Below are 21,225 nucleotides of genomic sequence, written 5' to 3' on the forward strand. Positions count from 1 at the left end.
GATAAGTATGTGCTACCGGGCGTGTTAACTCAGGGTTTGACTCACGTGTTGAGATAAGTATGTGCTACAGGGCGTGTTAACTCAGGGTTTGACTCACGTGTTGAGATAGTATGTGCTACAGGGCGTGTTAACTCAGGGTTTGACTCACGTGTTGAGATAAGTATATGCTACAGGGCGTGTTAACTCAGGGTTTGACTCACGTGTTGAGATAATATGTGTTACAGGGCGTGTTAACTCAGGGTTTGACTCACGTGTTGAGATAAGTATGTGCTACCGGGCGTGTTAACTCAGGGTTTGACTCACGTGTTGAGATAATGTGTGCTACAGGACGTGTTAACTCAGGGTTTGACTCACGTGTTGAGATAATGTGTGCTACATGGCGTGTTAACTCAGGTTTTGACTCACGTGTTGAGATAAGTATGTGCTACATGGCGTGTTAACTCAGGGTTTGACTCACGTGTTGGGATAATATGTGCTACAGGGCGTGTTAACTCAGGGTTTGACTCACGTGTTGAGATAAGTATGTGCTACAGGGCGTGTTAACTCAGGGTTTGACTCGCGTGTTGAGATAAGTATGTGCTACCGGGCGTGTTAACTCAGGGTTTGACTCACGTGTTGAGATAATGTGTGCTACAGGGCGTGTTAACTCAGGGTTTGACTCACGTGTTGGGATAATATGTGCTACAGGGCGTGTTAACTCAGGGTTTGACTCACGTGTTGGGATAATATGTGCTACAGGGCGTGTTAACTCAGGGTTTGACTCACGTGTTGAGATAAGTATGTGCTACATGGCGTGTTAACTCAGGGTTTGACTCACGTGTTGAGATAATGTGTGCTACAGGGCGTGTTAACTCAGGGTTTGACTCACGTGTTGAGATAAGTATGTGCTACAGGGCGTGTTAACTCAGGGTTTGACTCGCGTGTTGAGATAAGTATGTGCTACCGGGCGTGTTAACTCAGGGTTTGACTCACGTGTTGAGATAAGTATGTGCTACAGGGCGTGTTAACTCAGGGTTTGACTTACGTGTTGAGATAAGTATGTGCTACAGGGCATGTTAACTCAGGGTTTGACTCGCGTGTTGAGATAAGTATGTGCTACAGGGCGTGTTAACTCAGGGTTTGACTCACGTGTTGAGATAAGTATGTGCTACAGGGCGTGTTAACTCAGGGTTTGACTCACGTGTTGAGATAATATGTGCTACAGGGCGTGTTAACTCAGGGTTTGACTCACGTGTTGAGATAAGTATGTGCTACAGGGCGTGTTAACTCAGGGTTTGACTCACGTGTTGAGATAGTATGTGCTACAGGGCGTGTTAACTCTGGGTTTGACTCACGTGTTGAGATAAGTATGTGCTACCGGGCGTGTTAACTCAGGGTTTGACTCACGTGTTGAGATAAGTATGTGCTACAGGGCGTGTTAACTCAGGGTTTGACTTACGTGTTGAGATAAGTATGTGCTACAGGGCGTGTTAACTCAGGGTTTGACTCACGTGTTGAGATAATGTGTGCTACAGGGCGTGTTAACTCAGGGTTTGACTCACGTGTTGAGATAAGTATGTGCTACAGGGCGTGTTAACTCAGGGTTTGACTCACGTGTTGAGATAGTATGTGCTACCGGGCGTGTTAACTCAGGGTTTGACTCACGTGTTGAGATAAGTATGTGCTACCGGGCGTGTTAACTCAGGGTTTGACTCACGTGTTGAGATAATGTGTGCTACAGCGCGTGTTAACTCAGGGTTTGACTCACGTGTTGAGATAAGTATGTGCTACAGGGCGTGTTAACTCAGGGTTTGACTCACGTGTTGAGATAAGTATGTGCTACCGGGCGTGTTAACTCAGGGTTTGACTCACGTGTTGAGATAAGTATGTGCTACAGGGCGTGTTAACTCAGGGTTTGACTCACGTGTTGAGATAAGTATGTGCTACAGGGCGTGTTAACTCAGGGTTTGACTCACGTGTTGAGATAAGTATGTGCTACAGGGCGTGTTAACTCAGGGTTTGACTCACGTGTTGAGATAAGTATGTGCTACAGGGCGTGTTAACTCAGGGTTTGACTCACGTGTTGGGATAATGTGTGCTACAGGGCGTGTTAACTCAGGGTTTGACTCACGTGTTGAGATAAGTATGTGCTACAGGGCGTGTTAACTCAGGGTTTGACTCACGTGTTGAGATAAGTATGTGCTACAGGGCGTGTTAACTCAGGTTTTGACTCACGTGTTGAGATAAGTATGTGCTACAGGACGTGTTAACTCAGGGTGTAGCTCACGTTTTGAGTTAAGTATGTGCTACCGGGCGTGTTAACTCAGGGTTTGACTCACGTGTTGAGATAAGTATGTGCTACAGGGCGTGTTAACTCAGGGTTTGACTCACGTGTTGAGATAATATGTGCTACCGGGCGTGTTAACTCAGGGTTTGACTCACGTGTTGAGATAAGTATGTGCTACAGGGCGTGTTAACTCAGGGTTTGACTCACGTGTTGAGATAAGTATGTGCTACAGGGCGTGTTAACTCAGGGTTTGACTCACGTGTTGAGATTATATGTGCTACAGGGCGTGTTAACTCAGGGTTTGACTCACGTGTTGAGATAAGTATGTGCTACCGGGCGTGTTAACTCAGGGTTTGACTCACGTGTTGAGATAAGTATGTGCTACAGGGCGTGTTAACTCAGGTTTTGACTCACGTGTTGAGATAAGTATGTGCTACAGGACGTGTTAACTCAGGGTGTAGCTCACGTTTTGAGTTAAGTATGTGCTACCGGGCGTGTTAACTCAGGGTTTGACTCACGTGTTGAGATAAGTATGTGCTACAGGGCGTGTTAACTCAGGGTTTGACTCACGTGTTGAGATAATATGTGCTACCGGGCGTGTTAACTCAGGGTTTGACTCACGTGTTGAGATAAGTATGTGCTACAGGGCGTGTTAACTCAGGGTTTGACTCACGTGTTGAGATAAGTATGTGCTACAGGGCGTGTTAACTCAGGGTTTGACTCACGTGTTGAGATTATATGTGCTACAGGGCGTGTTAACTCAGGGTTTGACTCACGTGTTGAGATAAGTATGTGCTACAGGGCGTGTTAACTCAGGGTTTGACTCACGTGTTGAGATAAGTATGTGCTACATGTCGTGTTAACTCAGGGTTTGACTCACGTGTTGAGATAATATGTGCTACATGGCGTGTTAACTCAGGGTTTGACTCGCGTGTTGAGATAAGTATGTGCTACCGGGCGTGTTAACTCAGGGTTTGACTCACGTGTTGAGATAATATGTGCTACAGGGCGTGTTAACTCAGGGTTTGACTCACGTGTTGAGATAAGTATGTGCTACATGGCGTGTTAACTCAGGGTTTGACTCACGTGTTGAGATAATATGTGCTACATGGCGTGTTAACTCAGGGTTTGACTCACGTGTTGAGATAAGTATGTGCTACAGGGCGTGTTAACTCAGGGTTTGACTCACGTGTTGAGATAATATGTGCTACAGGGCGTGTTAACTCAGGGTTTGACTCACGTGTTGAGATAATGTGTGCTACAGGGCGTGTTAACTCAGGGTTTGACTCACGTGTTGAGATAATGTGTGCTACAGGACATGTTAACTCAGGGTTTAGCTCACGTTTTGAGTTAAGTATGTGCTACAGGGCGTGTTAACTCAGGGTTTGACTCACGTGTTGGGATGAGTGTTGTACTACTCCTGGCAGTGCTGGGTTTCCAGCAAAGAGCTTTTAGTGACGACTCCTTGGTCTGTGATGACGCACTCAATGGCCGTGACTTCTTACCCGTTGATAAGGGACTGGGGCTGGCCTCAACACCTGCTGTTTGTGGGCGAGTCTGAGGAGAGATCATTGGGATCTTAAAGAACACTGCAGCAAGCCTATTCCGCGAGTCTGACAGATCATCGGGATCTAAAAGAACACTGCAGCAATCCTATCCCGCGAGTCTGACAGATCAGCGGGATCTTAAGAAAATTGCAGCAAGCCTATCCCGCGAGTCTGACAGATCAGCGGGATCTTAAAGATAACTTCAGCAAGCCTATCCGGCACAAACATCTACAGACTCCTGATTTGCAGAATTTCGAAATGCGAAGTCTACATTTGCGACACATTTAATTATAGCCGGGCGCATGCATTTTACAGACTTCAGGACAATCGGGATACATGCTAATACATGCTGATACATGCATGCTAAGTGTTCATTTCACTAGAGCAAATGCGGTGCTGTGATAAGCTCGCTTTATTACTCTAATATGAAGGAAACTTCGGTAATCTGATAAAACGTACACGTACAATACACAAACACATAACACGGCCAGTGAAAATAAAGTGGTGAGTGCAATGTGAGTCCTTAATGTAATTAAAATAGAACTGATTTCTTACACAATTCGCTGCGCTGTTTATATCGGGCAAGAAGTTTAGCTGTTTCAGGGCAAAGTGAAGAAAATTTGGTTAAAAGAGCTCGGCCTATGTAGGTGTTAAATAGGCGTATTTAGAATATATATTTTGAACTATGAGGGTATGTAGGTCTTGAAAATATAGGAGTAGATAGAATATATGTGTTGCAGTCATCTGTGAGGTTTTGTAGGTCCTAAATATGCAGGAGTAGATAAAATCCATGTTTTGCAAGAGAGGGGTGAGTTAGAAATCAACATATTGATAAAAACGTTAATTTGGGTCATGTGTACCGCGGCGTGTTAGATAAGAAATGTCTTACATAGTATAATCCATGTGTTTGTGAGTCATGTGATACATAATGTCTTACAGAGTATAACCCATGTATTTGTGAGTCATGTGATACATAATGTCTTACAGAGTATAACCCATGTATTTGTGAGTCATGTGATACATAATGTCTTACAGAGTATAATCCATGTGTTTGTGAGTCATGTGATACATAATGTCTTACAGAGTATAATCCATGTATTTGTGAGTCATGTGATACATAATGTCTTACAGAGTATAATCCATGTATTTGTGAGTCATGTGATACATAATGTCTTACAGAGTATAATCCATGTATTTGTGAGTCATGTGATACATAATGTCTTACAGAGTATAATCCATGTGTTTGTGAGTAATGTGATACATAATGTCTTACAGAGTATAACCCATGTATTTGTGAGTCATGTGATACATAATGTCTTACAGAGTATAACCCATGTATTTGTGAGTCATGTGATACATAATGTCTTACAGAGTATAACCCATGTATTTGTGAGTCATGTGATACATAATGTCTTACATAGTATAATCCATGTTTTTGTGAGTCATGTGATACATAATGTCTTACAGAGTATAACCCATGTATTTGTGAGTAATGTGATACATAATGTCTTACAGAGTATAACCCATGTATTTGTGAGTAATGTGATACATAATGTCTTACAGAGTAAGACACCCATGTGTTTGTGAGTCATGTGATACTTACCATCCGGGCTTTTGTGAGAGCGGTGTGTCGCGGCGGTGTTAGAGCCATCTTGACTTTACTAGCTGAAGGGGGCCTGGGAACTAGTTGGTTATCAAAAGCTGTATTGACCTGATAGGAGGCAAAGAAGATAAATATTTGGTTAGGAAGTAAGAGTAAGAGTTAGACAATTTGCAGGTATGGAGTGAGATCAATGAGCAGCTAAGGGCGATCAGCGTGAATTAGGGAGTAAGTCAATGAGCAGCTAAGGGCGATCAGCGTGAATTAGGGAGTAAGTCAATGAGCAGCTAAGGGCGATCAGCGTGAATTAGGGTGTGAGAGTAAGTCAATAAGCAACTAAGGGCGATCAGCGTGAATTAGGGTGTGAGAGTAAGTCAATAAGCAGCTAAGGGCGATCAGTGTGAATTAGGGAGTACGTCAATAAGCAACTAAGGGCGATCAGTGTGAATTAGGGAGTGAGGGTAAGTCAATAAGCAGCTAAGGGCGATCAGTGTGAATTAGGGAGTAAGTCAATTAGCAGCTAAGGGCGATCAGCGTTAATAAGGGAGTAAGTCAATGAGCAGCTAAGGGCGATCAGCGTGAATTAGGGAGTAAGTCAATAAGCAGCTAAGGGCGATCAGCGTGAATTAGGGAGTAAGTCAATAAGCAGCTAAGGGCGATCAGCGTGAATTAGGGAGTAAGTCAATAAGCAGCTAAGGGCGATCAGCGTGAATTAGGGAGTGAGTCAATAAGCAGCTAAGGGCGATCAGCGTGAATTAGGGAGTAAGTCAATAAGCAGCTAAGGGCGATCAGCGTGAATTAGGGAGTAAGTCAATAAGCAGCTAAGGGCGATCAGCGTGAATTAAGGAGTGAGTCAATAAGCAGCTAAGGGCGATCAGTGTGAATTAGGAAGTAAGTCAATGAGCAGCTAAGGGCGATCAGTGTGAATTAGGGAGTAAGAGTAAGTCAATAAGCAGCTAAGGGCGATCAGTGTAAATTAGGGTGTGAGAGTAAGTCAATAAGCAGCTAAGGGCGATCAGCGTGAATTAGGGAGTAAGTCAATAAGCAGCTAAGGGCGATCAGCGTGAATTAGGGAGAAGGTCAATAAGCAGCTAAGGGCGATCAGCGTGAATTAGGGTGTGAGAGTAAGTCAATAAACAGCTAAGGGCGGTCAGCGTGAATTAGGGAGTAAGTCAATAAGCAGCTAAGGGCGATCAGCGTGAATTAGGGAGTGAGTCAATGAGCAGCTAAGGGCTATCAGTGTAAATTAGGGAGTAAGTCAATAAGCAGCTAAGGGCGATCAGCGTGAATTAGGGAGTAAGTCAATGAGCAGCTAAGGGCGATCAGCATGAATTAGGGAGTAAGTCAATAAGCAGCTAAGGGCGATCAGCGTGAATTAGGGAGTAAGTCAATGAGCAGCTAAGGAAGATCAGTGTGTGCTGATTGTTTATAAAAGTAGTGTGATAAAAGGTTTGGCTTGCAGTGTTTCGGTTGATTGGTAATGGTAAGTAAGGTATTGGTACTGGTTGCTGGACAAGAAATGTGGAGTGTACTAATACGATAAGGTATATCTTACCGGCTCAATCTTTTTCTTTCTCACTGTCTCAAGCAGCATAGCAGTCTGTATAAAGGCGAATGAAAACCTTCTTGTAACAACGAGTAACCTAAACTATAACCTAAACAACCAATTAACGAGGGACCTGAAAACCAGTTACCTAAGGGGCAGGTGAACCTTTTCATAACGACGAGGGACATGGATACCAGGAGCTTAAAAGCGAATAACCGCAATTGAATGTTTGTAGTAACACAAGACTTAAGGATTACCTTTTGGGAGTAGTTAAATGCTCGGTCCATCTCGTTGATCACAGCTCTCAGGTCATCACTCTCAATAAGTGCTAAGGTCAATCGAATATACATACGTTATAACGTCAATGGAATACCCATACATCATGACGTCAATCAAATATGTACGTCACGTATATCACATAGGAATAAATCATAACAGCAATTAAATAAACATAATTGGATGCATTCAAAAATTGTCGCACTTGAACTAACCTCCATTTCTATACCAATGGAAGCGGCCACGCACACTATGGGACATTTCTTTAAGAGTGTGAGCAGTCTCTTCCCGGTCGGCGAACTTGCCAGGAATAGCGATCAGCCCATCCTCGTCATCAACCTCGTAGAAGATCGTGTGCAGTGAGATGTTTCGGCCTGCGAGTGCTTCTCTCATAAACCCACACACAACATCCTAACAACAGGACATGGAAATCCTTTAATTCCTTTACTGACTGAGTGTTGCGCATCGAGGGGTTGAATAAAGAGAAGATGGAAGAGGGGGGGGGGGTAGTGATGGAGAGGGGGCTGAACGATGGGTGATGGAAGAGGGGGAGGTTAGTGGTGGATAGGGGGCTGAATGATGGGTGATGGAAGAGGGGGAGGTTAGTGATGGAGAGGGGGCTCAAGGTTAGTGATGGAGAGGGGGCTGAAGGTTAGTGATGGAGAGGGGCTGAAGGATGGATGGAGGGGGTTTGAGTAATGAAGGAATTGAGTGATGAGAGGAGGGATTGATGGGAAGGTCTTACCTTTGGCTCATCAGGCACACCACTTGTGATGACATAAATACCGTCAACCTCTAAAAAGATTATGGTTAGGGTTATTACTTTTATAAGATATATGAGATTTCACTCTTCAATTCAGCAAAACAAACAAAATATGTCCGACTTGCAGTTATCATTGAGCTCTAGTAATATTTGTTACATAGAGGTTCCAACCTTGGAGTTATGCCTTTGATGAAATACGATTAATATACAATGTCACAATCAGAGAGACATCTTTTATTTGGAATCCGAATTCTCTCTCTTAATGTTTGAATACAAACCTATTCCATGCTTGAGTTCCTCTTCATTTTCAACAGCAAGCCGAAAAGCATCTAGAAAATTTCTGCTTCCTTTACAGCCAATTTGCAGCAGCCATCTGTGCGTTCACAAGATAAATAAATGGCCAAAATTCACAAAATGTTTTCATTGATAAATTTAGGTACTAAAGGGTTCCACTGACAGGTGTGTAATAGGGGTACAGTATGACAAACTGACAAGTGTGTAGTAGGGGTACAGTATGACAAACTGACAGGTGTGTAATAGGGGTGGAGTATGACAAACTGACATGTGTGTAGTAGGGGTACAGTATGACAAACTGACAGGTGTGTAGGAGGGGTACACTATGACAAACTGACAGGTGTGTAATAGGGGTGGAGTATGACAAACTGACAGGTGTGTAGTAGGGGTGGAGTATGACAAACTGACAGGTGTGTAATAGGGGTACAGTATGACAAACTGACAGGTGTGTAATAGAGGTACAGTATGGCAAACTGACAGGTGTGTAGTAGGGGTACAGTATGGCAAACTGACAGGTGTGTAATAGAGGTACAGTATGGCAAACTGACAGGTGTGTAATAGGGGTACAGTATGACAAACTGACAGGTGTGTAGTAGGGGTACAGTTTGACAAACTGACAGGTGTGTAGTAGGGGTACAGTATGACAAACTGACCGGTGTGTAATAGGGGTACAGTATGACAAACTGACAGGTGTGTAGTAGGGATACAGTATGGCAAACTGACAGGTGTGTAATAGGGGTACAGTATGACAAACTGACAGGGGTGTAGTAGGGGTACAGTATGACAAACTGACAGGTGTGTAGTAGGGGTACAGTATGGCAAACTGACAGGTGTGTAGTAGGGGTACAGTATGGCAAACTGACAGGTGTGTAATAGAGGTACAGTATGGCAAACTGACAGGTGTGTAATAGGGGTACAGTATGGCAAACTGACAGGTGTGTAGTAGGGTTACAGTATGGCAAACTGACAGGTGTGTAGTAGGGGTACAGTATGGCAAACTGACAGGTGTGTAATAGAGGTACAGTATGGCAAACTGACAGGTGTGTAATAGGGGTACAGTATGACAAACTGACAGGTGTGTAGTAGGGGTACAGTTTGACAAACTGACAGGTGTGTAGGAGGGGTACACTATGACAAACTGACAGGTGTGTAATAGGGGTACAGTATGGCAAACTGACAGGTGTGTAGTAGGGGTACAGTATGGCAAACTGACAGGTGTGTAATAGGGGTACAGTATGGCAAACTGACAGGTGTGTAATAGGGGTACAGTATGGCAAACTGACAGGTGTGTAGTAGGGGTACAGTATGACAAACTGACAGGTGGGTAGTAGGGGTACACTATGACAAACTGACAGGTGTGTAGTAGGGGTACAGTATGGCAAACTGACAGGTGTGTAATAGGGGTACAGTATGGCAAACTGACAGGTGTGTAATAGGGGTACAGTATGACAAACTGACAGGTGTGTAATAGGGGTACAGTATGGCAAACTGACAGGTGTGTAATAGGGGTACAGTATGACAAACTGACATGTGTGTAGTAGGGGTACAGTATGACAAACTGACAGGTGTGTAGTAGGGGTACAGTATGGCAAACTGACAGGTGTGTAATAGAGGTACAGTATGGCAAACTGACAGGTGTGTAGTAGGGGTACAGTATGGCAAACTGACAGGTGTGTAATAGGGGTACAGTATGACAAACTGACAGGTGTGTAATAGGGGTACAGTATGACAAACTGACAGGTGTGTAATAGGGGTACAGTATGACAAACTGACAGGTGTGTAGTAGGGGTACAGTATGGCAAACTGACAGGTGTGTAGTAGGGGTACAGTATGACAAACTGACAGGGGTGTAATAGGGGTACAGTATGACAAACTGACAGGTGTGTAATAGGGGTACAGTATGACAAACTGACAGGTGTGTAATAGGGGTACAGTATGACAAACTGACAGGTGTGTAGTAGGGGTACAGTATGACAAACTGACAGGTGTGTAATAGGGGTACAGTATGACAAACTGACAGGTGTGTAATAGGGGTACAGTATGGCAAACTGACAGGTGTGTAATAGGGGTACAGTATGACAAACTGACAGGGGTGTAATAGGGGTACAGTATGACAAACTGACAGGTGTGTAATAGGGGTACAGTATGACAAACTGACAGGTGTGTAATAGGGGTACAGTATGACAAACTGACAGGTGTGTAGTAGGGGTACAGTATGACAAACTGACAGGTGTGTAATAGGGGTACAGTATGACAAACTGACAAGTGTGTAGTAGTGGTACAGTATGACAAACTGACAGGTGTGTAGTAGGGGTACAGTATGACAAACTGACCGGTGTGTAATAGGGGTACAGTATGACAAACTGACAGGTGTGTAGCAGGGTAGAGTATGGCAAACTGACAGGTGTGTAATAGGGGTACAGTATGACAAACTGACAAGTGTGTAGTAGGGGTACAGTATGGCAAACTGACAGGTGTGTAGTAGGGGTACAGTATGGCAAACTGACAGGTGTGTAGTAGGGGTGGAGTATGACAAACTGACAGGTGTGTAGTAGGGGTACAGTATGACAAACTGACAGGTGGGTAGTAGAGGTATAGTATGACAAACTGACAGGTGTGTAGTAGGGGTACAGTATGACAAACTGACAGGTGTGTAATAGGGGTACAGTATGGCAAACTGACAGGGGTGTAATAGGGGTACAGTATGACAAACTGACAGGTGTGTAGTAGGGGTACAGTATGACAAACTGACAGGTGTGTAGTAGGGGTACATTATGACAAACTGACAGGTGTGTAGTAGGGGTACAGTATGACAAACTGACAGGTGTGTAATAGGGGTACAGTATGACAAACTGACAGGTGTGTAATAGGGGTACAGTATGGCAAACTGACAGGTGTGTAATAGGGGTACAGTATGACAAGCTGACAGGTAACTGACAGGTGTGTAGTAGGGGTACAGTATGACAAACTGACAGGTGTGTAATAGAGGTACAGTATGACAAGCTGACAGGTAACTGACAGGTGTGTAGTAGGGGTACAGTATGACAAACTGGCAGGTGTGTAGTAGGGGTACAGTATGACAAACGGACAGGTGTGTAGTAGGGGTACAGTATGACAAACTGACAGGTGTGTAATAGGGGTACAGTATGACAAACTGACAGGTGTGTAGTAGGGGTACAGTATGACAAACTGACAGGTGTGTAGTAGGGGTACAGTATGACAAACTGACAGGTGTGTAGTAGGGGTACAGTATGACAAACTGACAGGTGTGTAATAGGGGTACAGTATGACAAACTGACAGGTGTGTAGTAGGGGTACAGTATGACAAACTGACAGGTGTGTAATAGGGGTACAGTATGGCAAACTGACAGGTGTGTAATAGGGGTACAGTATGACAAACTGACAGGTGTGTAATAGGGGTACACTATAACAAACTGACAGGTGTGTAGGAGGGGTACACTATGACAAACTGACAAGTGTGTAGGAGGGGTAGATATGATAGGGTTTGCACCCACTTCCAAGTGGCTTCTAGATATTCTGGGGATGGCTCAACCATGCAGGGGCGGAACATCTCTGCTTTGTCGCCAAAACTGAAAAAGATAGACAATGAATTTACATGGAAAGAATCACATGGAATATCAATCACAGGTGGAAGTTATATACAGAAACTGAACAACTAGATAAAAAAAGTTCCTTTCAACAATTTGCAAATGATAAGAATCCAAAAAAAAAAAAACATAACAAAACAACCATTTGTAATGCTATTGTACAACCCCCTTATAAAGGTTTATCAAGTGCAATATCTTAAGCTGAGAAAATAAAATAAAGTACCTTCACATTATCAAAGTATCAAAGTATCTTCACATTTGAACCTTTAATAAGTATAACAATACCATCATTTATCCAAAAAGGCCAACATTTCAATGCTTCAATAAGTTCAACAAAGTTTTCTAAAAAAATAGTAAGAATGTTTGATGTTTAAGTTGCACATTATCAAAGTATCAAAGTATCTTCACATTTGAACCTTTAATAAGTATAACAATACCATCATTTATCCAAAAAGGCCAACATTTCAACCCTTCAATAAGTTCAACAAAGTTTTCTAAAAAAATAGTAAGAATGTTTGATGTTTAAGTTGAATTAAGTTGTATTATCTGTGGAAGGGAGGGGTAAGTACAAACCATATGAAGTTATAAGAAGTCTTGTTAGCCATCTGCTGCTCAAGCAGTAAGCGGATGTGTTCATGAAGACGGAGCACTGCAGGTGACGTGCATATGGACATGTCGACAAGAATCACCACCCTAAGAACATTTGATCATAGCAACCATCACCACCCTAAGAACATTTGATCAAAACAACCACCACCACCCTAAGAACATTTGATCAAAACAACCATCACCACCCTAAGAACATTTGATCAAAACAACCATCACCACCCTAAGAACATTTGATCATAGCAACCATCACCACCCTAAGAACATTGGATCATAGCAACCATCACCACAATGAGAACATTTGATCACAGCAACCATCACCACCATGAGAACATTTGATCACAGCAACCATCACCACCATGAGAACATTTGATCATAGCAACCATCACCACCATGAGAACATTTGATCATAGCAACCATCACCACTATGAGAACATTTGATCATAGCACCCATCACCAATCTGAGAAGATTTGATCACAGCAACCATCACTAATCTGAGAACATTTGATCATAGCAACCATCACCACTATGAGAACATTTCATCAACCATCACAATACCTCACTTTTTTTGTACATAGTACAAAAAGATCTTACCTTCTCTCTACAACAGTGCCAAAGATCTTACGGCAACCGACAGAGAGCCACTCCATACGGCGCCTGTACAGGCGGACAGCAGATTCCAGGTGTCGCTAGATAAACACACCACAAAACACACCACACGGTTAAAGCTTAAAGGGCTTCAGTTCATTAATCAAGATTCCTTACTAGGGTACTGAGCCAGGGGTGGAACTAGCTATAATATAATGATAATACTCTTTTATAAGAAAGCTTTCTCATGATGCATGATTTACAGCAGGTTACTAAATATGTAACTGGTAATTGCTCTATTTGCATATACCTGGTAGTCAAACAGAAGTGTAGGGTCCACATGGACATTCTTGACTGTGCCATCATGCCATTCAAACTGTGCCATACTCTGAAGAAAACAAAAGGTAACTGTAAACCATAACAATTTGATACATGTCAGTACTGGTACTGTACTGGTAATTTGATACATGTCAGTACTGGTACTGTACTGGTAATTTGATACATGTCAGTACTGGTATTGTACTGGTAATTTGATACATGTCAGTACTGGTAATGTACTGTTAATTTGATACATGTCAGTACTGGTATTGTACTGGTAATTTGATACATGTCAGTACTGGTACTGTACTGGTAATTTGATACATGTCAGTACTGGTAATGTACTGTTAATTTGATACATGTCAGTACTGGTATTGTACTGGTAATTTGATACATGTCAGTACTGGTACTGTACTGGTAATTTGATACATGTCAGTACTGGTACTGTACTGGTAATTTGATACATGTCAGTACTGGTAATTTGATACATGTCAGTACTGGTACTGTACTGGTAATTTGATACATGTCAGTACTGGTACTGTACTGGTAATTTGATACATGTCAGTACTGGTACTGTACTGGTAATTTGATACATGTCAGTACTGGTACTGTACTGGTAATTTGATACATGTCAGTACTGGTAATTTGATACATGTCAGTACTGGTAATTTGATACATGTCAGTACTGGTACTGTACTGGTAATTTGATACATGTCAGTACTGGTATTGTACTGGTAATTTGATACATGTCAGTAATGGTACTGTACTGGTAATTTGATACATGTCAGTACTGGTACTGTACTGGTAATTTGATACATGTCAGTACTGGTACTGTACTGGTAATTTGATACATGTCAGTACTGGTAATGTACTGTTAATTTGATACATGTCAGTACTGGTATTGTACTGGTAATTTAATACATGTCAGTACTGGTAATTTGATACATGTCAGTACTGGTAATTTGATACATGTCAGTACTGGTAATTTGATACATGTCAGTACTGGTAATTTGATACATGTCAGTACTGGTAATTTGATACATGTCAGTACTGGTAATTTGATACATGTCAGTACTGGTAATTTAATACATGTAAGTACTAGTAATTTGATACATGTCAGTACTGGTAATTTGATACATGTCAGTACTGGTAATTTGATACATGTCAGTACTGGTAATTTGATACATGTCAGTACTGGTAATTTGATACATGTCAGTACTGGTAATTTGATACATGTCAGTACTGGTAATTTGATACATGTCAGTACTGGTAATTTAATACATGTAAGTACTAGTAATTTGATACATGTCAGTACTGGTAATTTGATACATGTCAGTACTGGTAATTTGATACATGTCAGTACTGGTAATTTGATACATGTCAGTACTGGTAATTTAATACATGTCAGTACTGGTAATTTGATACATGTCAGTACTGGTAATTTGATACATGTCAGTACTGGTAATTTGATACATGTCAGTACTGGTAATTTGATACATGTCAGTACTGGTAATTTGATACATGTCAGTACTGGTAATTTGATACTTGTCAGTACTGGTAATTTGATACATGTCAGTACTGGTAATTTGATACTTGTCAGTACTGGTAATTTGATACATGTCAGTACTGGTAATTTGATACATGTCAGTACTGGTAATTTGATACATGTCAGTACTGGTAATTTGATACATGTCAGTACTGGTAATTTGATACATGTCAGTACTGGTAATTTGATACTTGTCAGTACTGGTAATTTGATACATGTCAGTACTGGTAATTTGATACTTGTCAGTACTGGTAATTTGATACATGTCAGTACTGGTAATTTGATACATGTCAGTACTGGTAATTTGATACATGTCAGTACTGGTAATTTGATACATGTCAGTACTGGTAATTTGATACATGTCAGTACTGGTAATGTACTGGTAACTTGATACATGTCAGTACTGGTACTGTACTGGTAATTTGATACATGTCAGTACTGGTACTGCACTGGTAATTTGATACATGTCAGTACTGGTATTGTACTGGTAATTTGATACATGTCAGTACTGGTAATTTGATACATGTCAGTACTGGTACTGTATTGGTAATTTGATACATGTCAGTACTGGTACTGTACTGGTAATTTGATACATGTCGGTACTGGTATTGTACTGGTAATTTGATACATGTCAGTACTGGTACTGTACTGGTAATTTGATACATGTCAGTACTGGTAATTTGATACATGTCAGTACTGGTATTGCACTGGTAATTTGATACATGTCAGTACTGGTATTGTACTGGTAATTTGATACATGTCAGTACTGGTACTGTACTGGTAATTTGATACATGTCAGCACTGGTAATTTGATACATGTCAGTACTGGTACTGTACTGGTAATTTGATACATGTCAGCACTGGTATTGTACTGGTAATTTGATACATGTCAGTACTGGTATTGCACTGGTAATTTGATACATGTCAGTACTGGTACTGTACTGGTAATTTGATACATGTCAGTACTGGTAATTTGATACATGTCAGTACTGGTAATTTGTTACATGTCAGTGTGGTATTGCACTGGTAATTTGATTCATGTCAGTACTGGTACTGTACTGGTAATTTGATACATGTCAGTAATGGTATTGTACTGGTAATTTGATACATGTCAGTACTGGTACTGTACTGGTAATTTGATACATGTCAGCACTGGTATTGTACTGGTAATTTGATACATGTCAGTACTGGTAATTTGATACATGTCAGTACTGGTATTGCACTGGTAATTTAATACATGTCTGTACTGGTAATTTGATACATGTCAGCACTGGTATTGTTCTGGTAATTTGATACATGTCAGTACTGGTATTGCACTGGTAATTTGATACATGTCAGTACTGGTAATTTGATACATGTCAGTACTGGTATTGTACTGATAATTTGATACATGTCAGTACTGGTACTGTACTGGTAATTTGATACATGTCAGTACTGGTACTGTACTGGTAATTTGATACATGTCAGTACTGGTATTGTACTGGTAATTTGATACATGTCAGTACTGGTATTGCACTGGTAATTTGATACATGTCAGTACTGGTATTGTACTGGTAATTTGATACATGTCAGTACTGGTATTGTACTGGTAATTTGATACATGTCAGTACTGGTACTGTACTGGTAATTTAATACATGTCAGTACTGGTACTGTACTGGTAATTTAATACATGTCAGTACTGGTAATTTGATATATGTCAGTACTGGTAATTTGATACATGTCAGTACTGGTAATTTGATACATGTCAGTACTGGTAATTTGATACATGTCAGTACTGGTACTGTACTGGTAATTTAATACATGTCAGTACTGGTACTGTACTGGTAATTTAATACATGTCAGTACTGGTAATTTGATATATGTCAGTACTGGTAATTTGATACATGTCAGTACTGGTAATTTGATACATGTCAGTACTGGTAATTTGATACATGTCAGTACTGGTAATTTGATACATGTCAGTACTGGTACTGCACTGGTAATTTGATACATGTCAGTACTGGTACTGTACTGGTAATTTGATACATGTCAGTACTGGTACTGCACTGGTAATTTGATACATGTCAGTACTGGTATTGTACTGGTAATTTGATACATGTCAGTACTGGTACTGTACTGGTAATTTGATACATGTCAGTACTGGTAATGTACTTGTAATTTGATACATGTCAGTACTGGTAATTTGATACATGTCAGTGTGTTATTGCACTGGAGTCTTTAGTCGATAGCAATAGGTATTGCTACATAAGGTACCCACCATCTCATGTACTCTCGATTGGACATTCCGATTGATAGATGAGATGTACCCATCCACATATGAGTACGCATTTGGCGCTAGCACTTGGTAGAGGTTAAGGCCTTTGGCTGCAACAACAGTGTTCAGGTTATCACCATGGATCATCCATGAAAGATAGTGAGTCCTAAAGATAGTGATTTCCTACTGTCTAGTCATTCCCTGAGAACTCATGTCAATATTAAATAGTTTCAAGGGCAGGGAGACTGAGTGACATAAAATCGGACTAATACTAATTTGCTTACCCTCGTAATAAAACCATACTATGCTAATTTGCCTTTCCCCTATAAATAAACCAATAATATTAATTTGCTTACCTCCTATGAATAACCCTAGCCTATACATACTGATTTGCTTACACTATAAATAAACCTAGGCTATATTGATTTGCTTACACTCTTTAAATTAAACCCAGGCTGCACTAATTTGCTTTCACTCTTTAAATAAACCCAGGCTATACTAATTTGCTTGCACTCTTTAAATAAACCCAGGCTATACTAATTTGCTTACACTCTTTAAATAAACCCAGGCTATACTGATTTTCTTACACTCTTTAAATAAATATGATGGCTTGCCCTCTACAAACAAAGACTGTGGTTATACACACCTTTGAGACCATGCTGCTGGAGCCAATCAAATGACGTGCGCGCTGGAAAAGACGGATGCTCAACCACAAGAGGTGAACTGCTGCTGGTATACTTGCTGACCTGGGAGAACTCGCCCTTGGCATATCGTACCACTGCTTTACTATCATGCAATGACTGCTGTAGGAAAAAGAAGCTGTAAATAAAAGATCAACAAAAAAAACTTATAGAATTCACAGATCGCACGTCGCAGTGCATTGCAATCGCTAGCAGTATATTGTGAATGGGACACAATACCTCCAGTGTGTCATTGCTAGCAGTAGATAATTTATGAGACGCAATACTTCCTGTGTGTCATTGCTACATAGCAGATTATGAAGAAGATACATATCTCACGTGCGTCATCGCTAGCAGTAGATTATGAATAAGATACATACTGTACCTCCAGAGTGTCATCGCTAGCAGTAGATTATTCATTAGATACACACCTCCAGTGTGTCATTGCTAGCAATAGGTTATGAATAAGATACATATCTCCCGAAAGTCATCGCTAGCAATAGGTTATGAATAAGATACATATCTCCCGAAAGTCATCGCTAGCAATAGGTTATGAATAAGATACATACCTCCAGACTCTCATTGCTGGCAGTAGAGGCTGCTACATGCCCTCTCATTTCCTGGACTTTTCTCAAGACTTCCATTGCTTTGTTCATCTCAGCAGCAACAAGACTAAGATCAGTACCAGTCATGATTTGCTCCTGATAGGAAAAATGTATTTTAGACATGTTTTACTTCTACCAACATACTTTATAAATCTCAATTGGTACTACCAACCATTTAATAACTTTTTAGGCTAATTATTATTTTTAACCCATTGACTCCTGGCTATTTTTTAGCTGAATTTACAAAAAAGCAGACTGAAAACAGATACCTCCCCTATTCTGAGTTTTATACAGCCCGTCAAAGTCAAACACAGCTGCACCTAGTCAGCGGTATCCAAGCTTCCCAACAGTGCTTTGCGGTCCCCACTTTTAATCCCTCGTCGTTGTGCTGAAGCCAGCACAAATTGATGGTTGCTTGTATTTTTCATAAAAAATACAGCTATGAGCATGTTAGGAGAGTGCCTCAGGACATCATGAAGTCTATTGGGGCATAATTGAGTGCTTTGCTAATAGATATTTGCAAGCAAAGGTGGATTCACCTTTGTATGTTATTTTAATTATATTTTGCCTCTATTTGCAACTTTTTGATGCTGCTGTCTGGCTAGGAACCATTTGTACTGTGCAATTAAGTGATTCTGATACACATATATCTTTACAAAAGTAAACATAAACTGTTTGTTATTTTATTTTGGTGATAAAAAAAGGTTTTGCAAACTTACATCACTTGTGGACGCGTAACAGTGGTACCTTCCCTTAGTCTGTTCAGCAAGCTCTTTTAGAAACAACTGAAAAGCACAGGAAATACAGAAGGTCTGATTGATGGATGGGTGGATGATAGAAAATAACATTCAGAGAACAATGGTACCAGTACTGAAGTTGAGTGATGTTATGCTGGTGATGGTACCAGTGCTGAATGTGTGGTTATGCTGGTGATGGTACGAGTGCTGAAGGTGTGGTTATGCTGGTGATGGTACCAGTGCTAAAGGTGAGGTTATGCTGGTGATGGTACCAGTGCTGAAGGTGAGGTTTTGATGGTGATGGTACCAGTGCTGAAGGTGAGGTTATGCTGGTGATGGTACCAGTGCTGAAGGTGAGGTTATACTGGTGATGGTACCAGTGCTAAAGGTGTGGTTATGCTGGTGATGGTACCAGTGCTGAAGGTGAGGTTATGCTGGTGATGGTACCAGTGCTGAAGGTGAGGTTATACTGGTGATGGTACCAGTGCTAAAGGTGTGGTTATGCTGGTGATGGTACGAGTGCTAAAGGTGTGGTTATGCTGGTGATGGTGCCAGTGCTGAAGGTGAGGCTACGCTGGTGATGGTACCAGTGCTAAAGGTGAGGTTATGCTGGTGATGGTACCAGTGCTGAAGGTGTGGTTATGCTGGTGATGGTACCAGTGCTAAAGGTGTGGTTATGCTGGTGATGGTACCAGTGCTAAAGGTGAGGCTATGCTGGTGATAGTACCAGTGCTAAAGGTGTGGTTATGCTGGCGATGGTACCAGTGCTAAAGGTGAGGCTATGCTGGTGATAGTACCAGTGCTAAAGGTGTGGTTATGCTGGCGATGGTACCAGTGCTAAAAGTGAGGTTATGCTGGTGATGGTACCAGTGCTGAAGGTGTGGTTATGCTGGTGATGGTACCAGTGCTGAAGGTGAGGTTATGCTGGTGATGGTACCAGTGCTAAAGGTGTGGTTATGCTGGTGATGGTACCAGTGCTAAAAGTGAGGTTATGCTGGTGATGGTACCAGTGCTGAAGGTGTGGTTATGCTGGTGATGGTGCCAGTGCTGAAGGTGAGGCTACGCTGGTGATGGTACCAGTGCTAAAGGTGAGGTTATGCTGGTGATGGTACCAGTGCTAAAGGTGTGGTTATGCTGGTGATGGTACCAGTGCTAAAGGTGAGGTTATGCTGGTGATGGTACCAGTGCTGAAGGTGAGGCTATGCTGGTGATGGTACCAGTGCTGAAGGTGAGGTTTTGCTGGTGATGGTACCAGTGCTGAAGGTGAGGCTTTGCTGGTGATGGTACCAGTGCTAAAAGTGAGGTTATGCTGGTGATGGTACGAGTGCTAAAGGTGAGGCTATGCTGGTGATGGTACCAGTGCTAAAGGTGAGGTTATGCTGGTGATGGTACCAGTGCTAAAAGTGAGGTTACGCTGGTGATGGTACCAGTGCTAAAGGTGAGGTTACGCTGGTGATGGTACCAGTGCTAAAGGTGAGGTTATGCTGGTGATGGTACCAGTGCTAAAGGTGTGGTTATGCTGGTGATGGTACCAGTGCTAAAGGTGAGGTTATGCTGGTGATGGTACGAGTGCTGAAGGTGTGGTTATGCTGGTGATGGTACCAGTGCTAAAGGTGTGGTTATGCTGGTGATGGTACCAGTGCTGAAGGTGAGGTTATGCTGGTGATGGTACCAGTGCTAAAGGTGAGGCTATGCTGGTGATGGTACCAGTGCTAAAGGTGTGGTTATGCTGGTGATGGTACCAGTGCTAAAAGTGAGGTTATGCTGGTGACAGTACGAGTGCTAAAGGTGAGGTTATGCTGGTGATGGTACCAGTGCTAAAGGTAAGGTTATGCTGGTGATGGTACCAGTGCTAAAGGTGTGGTTATGCTGGTGATGGTACCAGTGCTAAAGGTGAGGTTATGCTGGTGATGGTACCAGTGCTGAAGGTGAGGTTATGCTGGTGATGGTACCAGTGCTAAAGGTAAGGTTATGCTGGTGACAGTACGA

The 21,225-nt window shown here is 41.8% G+C and overlaps 1 protein-coding gene across 2 annotated transcripts in view; it reads right to left on the reverse strand.

Annotated features, from left to right (window-relative positions):
• Nucleotides 1-21,225, reverse strand: part of LOC116608103 (von Willebrand factor A domain-containing protein 3A) — a 61,347-nt gene that overhangs the window by 19,317 nt on the left and 20,805 nt on the right. The window contains exons 10-24 of one of the 2 annotated variants that reach the window (XM_048719792.1): nucleotides 19,219-19,284; nucleotides 18,464-18,595; nucleotides 17,861-18,014; nucleotides 17,218-17,324; nucleotides 13,406-13,483; nucleotides 13,102-13,196; nucleotides 12,474-12,593; nucleotides 11,808-11,882; nucleotides 8,277-8,371; nucleotides 7,981-8,030; nucleotides 7,451-7,646; nucleotides 7,217-7,287; nucleotides 6,969-7,013; nucleotides 5,417-5,524; nucleotides 3,661-3,823 (exon numbers count right to left, since the gene is read on the reverse strand). In XM_048719792.1, coding sequence (XP_048575749.1) covers nucleotides 3,661-3,823; nucleotides 5,417-5,524; nucleotides 6,969-7,013; nucleotides 7,217-7,287; nucleotides 7,451-7,646; nucleotides 7,981-8,030; nucleotides 8,277-8,371; nucleotides 11,808-11,882; nucleotides 12,474-12,593; nucleotides 13,102-13,196; nucleotides 13,406-13,483; nucleotides 17,218-17,324; nucleotides 17,861-18,014; nucleotides 18,464-18,595; nucleotides 19,219-19,284 — 1,555 coding nt within the window. Of the gene's footprint in view, nucleotides 1-3,660; nucleotides 3,824-5,416; nucleotides 5,525-6,968; nucleotides 7,014-7,216; nucleotides 7,288-7,450; nucleotides 7,647-7,980; nucleotides 8,031-8,276; nucleotides 8,372-11,807; nucleotides 11,883-12,473; nucleotides 12,594-13,101; nucleotides 13,197-13,405; nucleotides 13,484-17,217; nucleotides 17,325-17,860; nucleotides 18,018-18,463; nucleotides 18,596-19,218; nucleotides 19,285-21,225 lie in introns of both variants that reach the window. The other variant, XM_048719791.1, reaches the window with a different exon arrangement.

This window comes from Nematostella vectensis, chromosome 12, assembly GCF_932526225.1.
Source record: "Nematostella vectensis chromosome 12, jaNemVect1.1, whole genome shotgun sequence".
NCBI classification, from domain to species: domain Eukaryota; kingdom Metazoa; phylum Cnidaria; class Anthozoa; order Actiniaria; family Edwardsiidae; genus Nematostella; species Nematostella vectensis.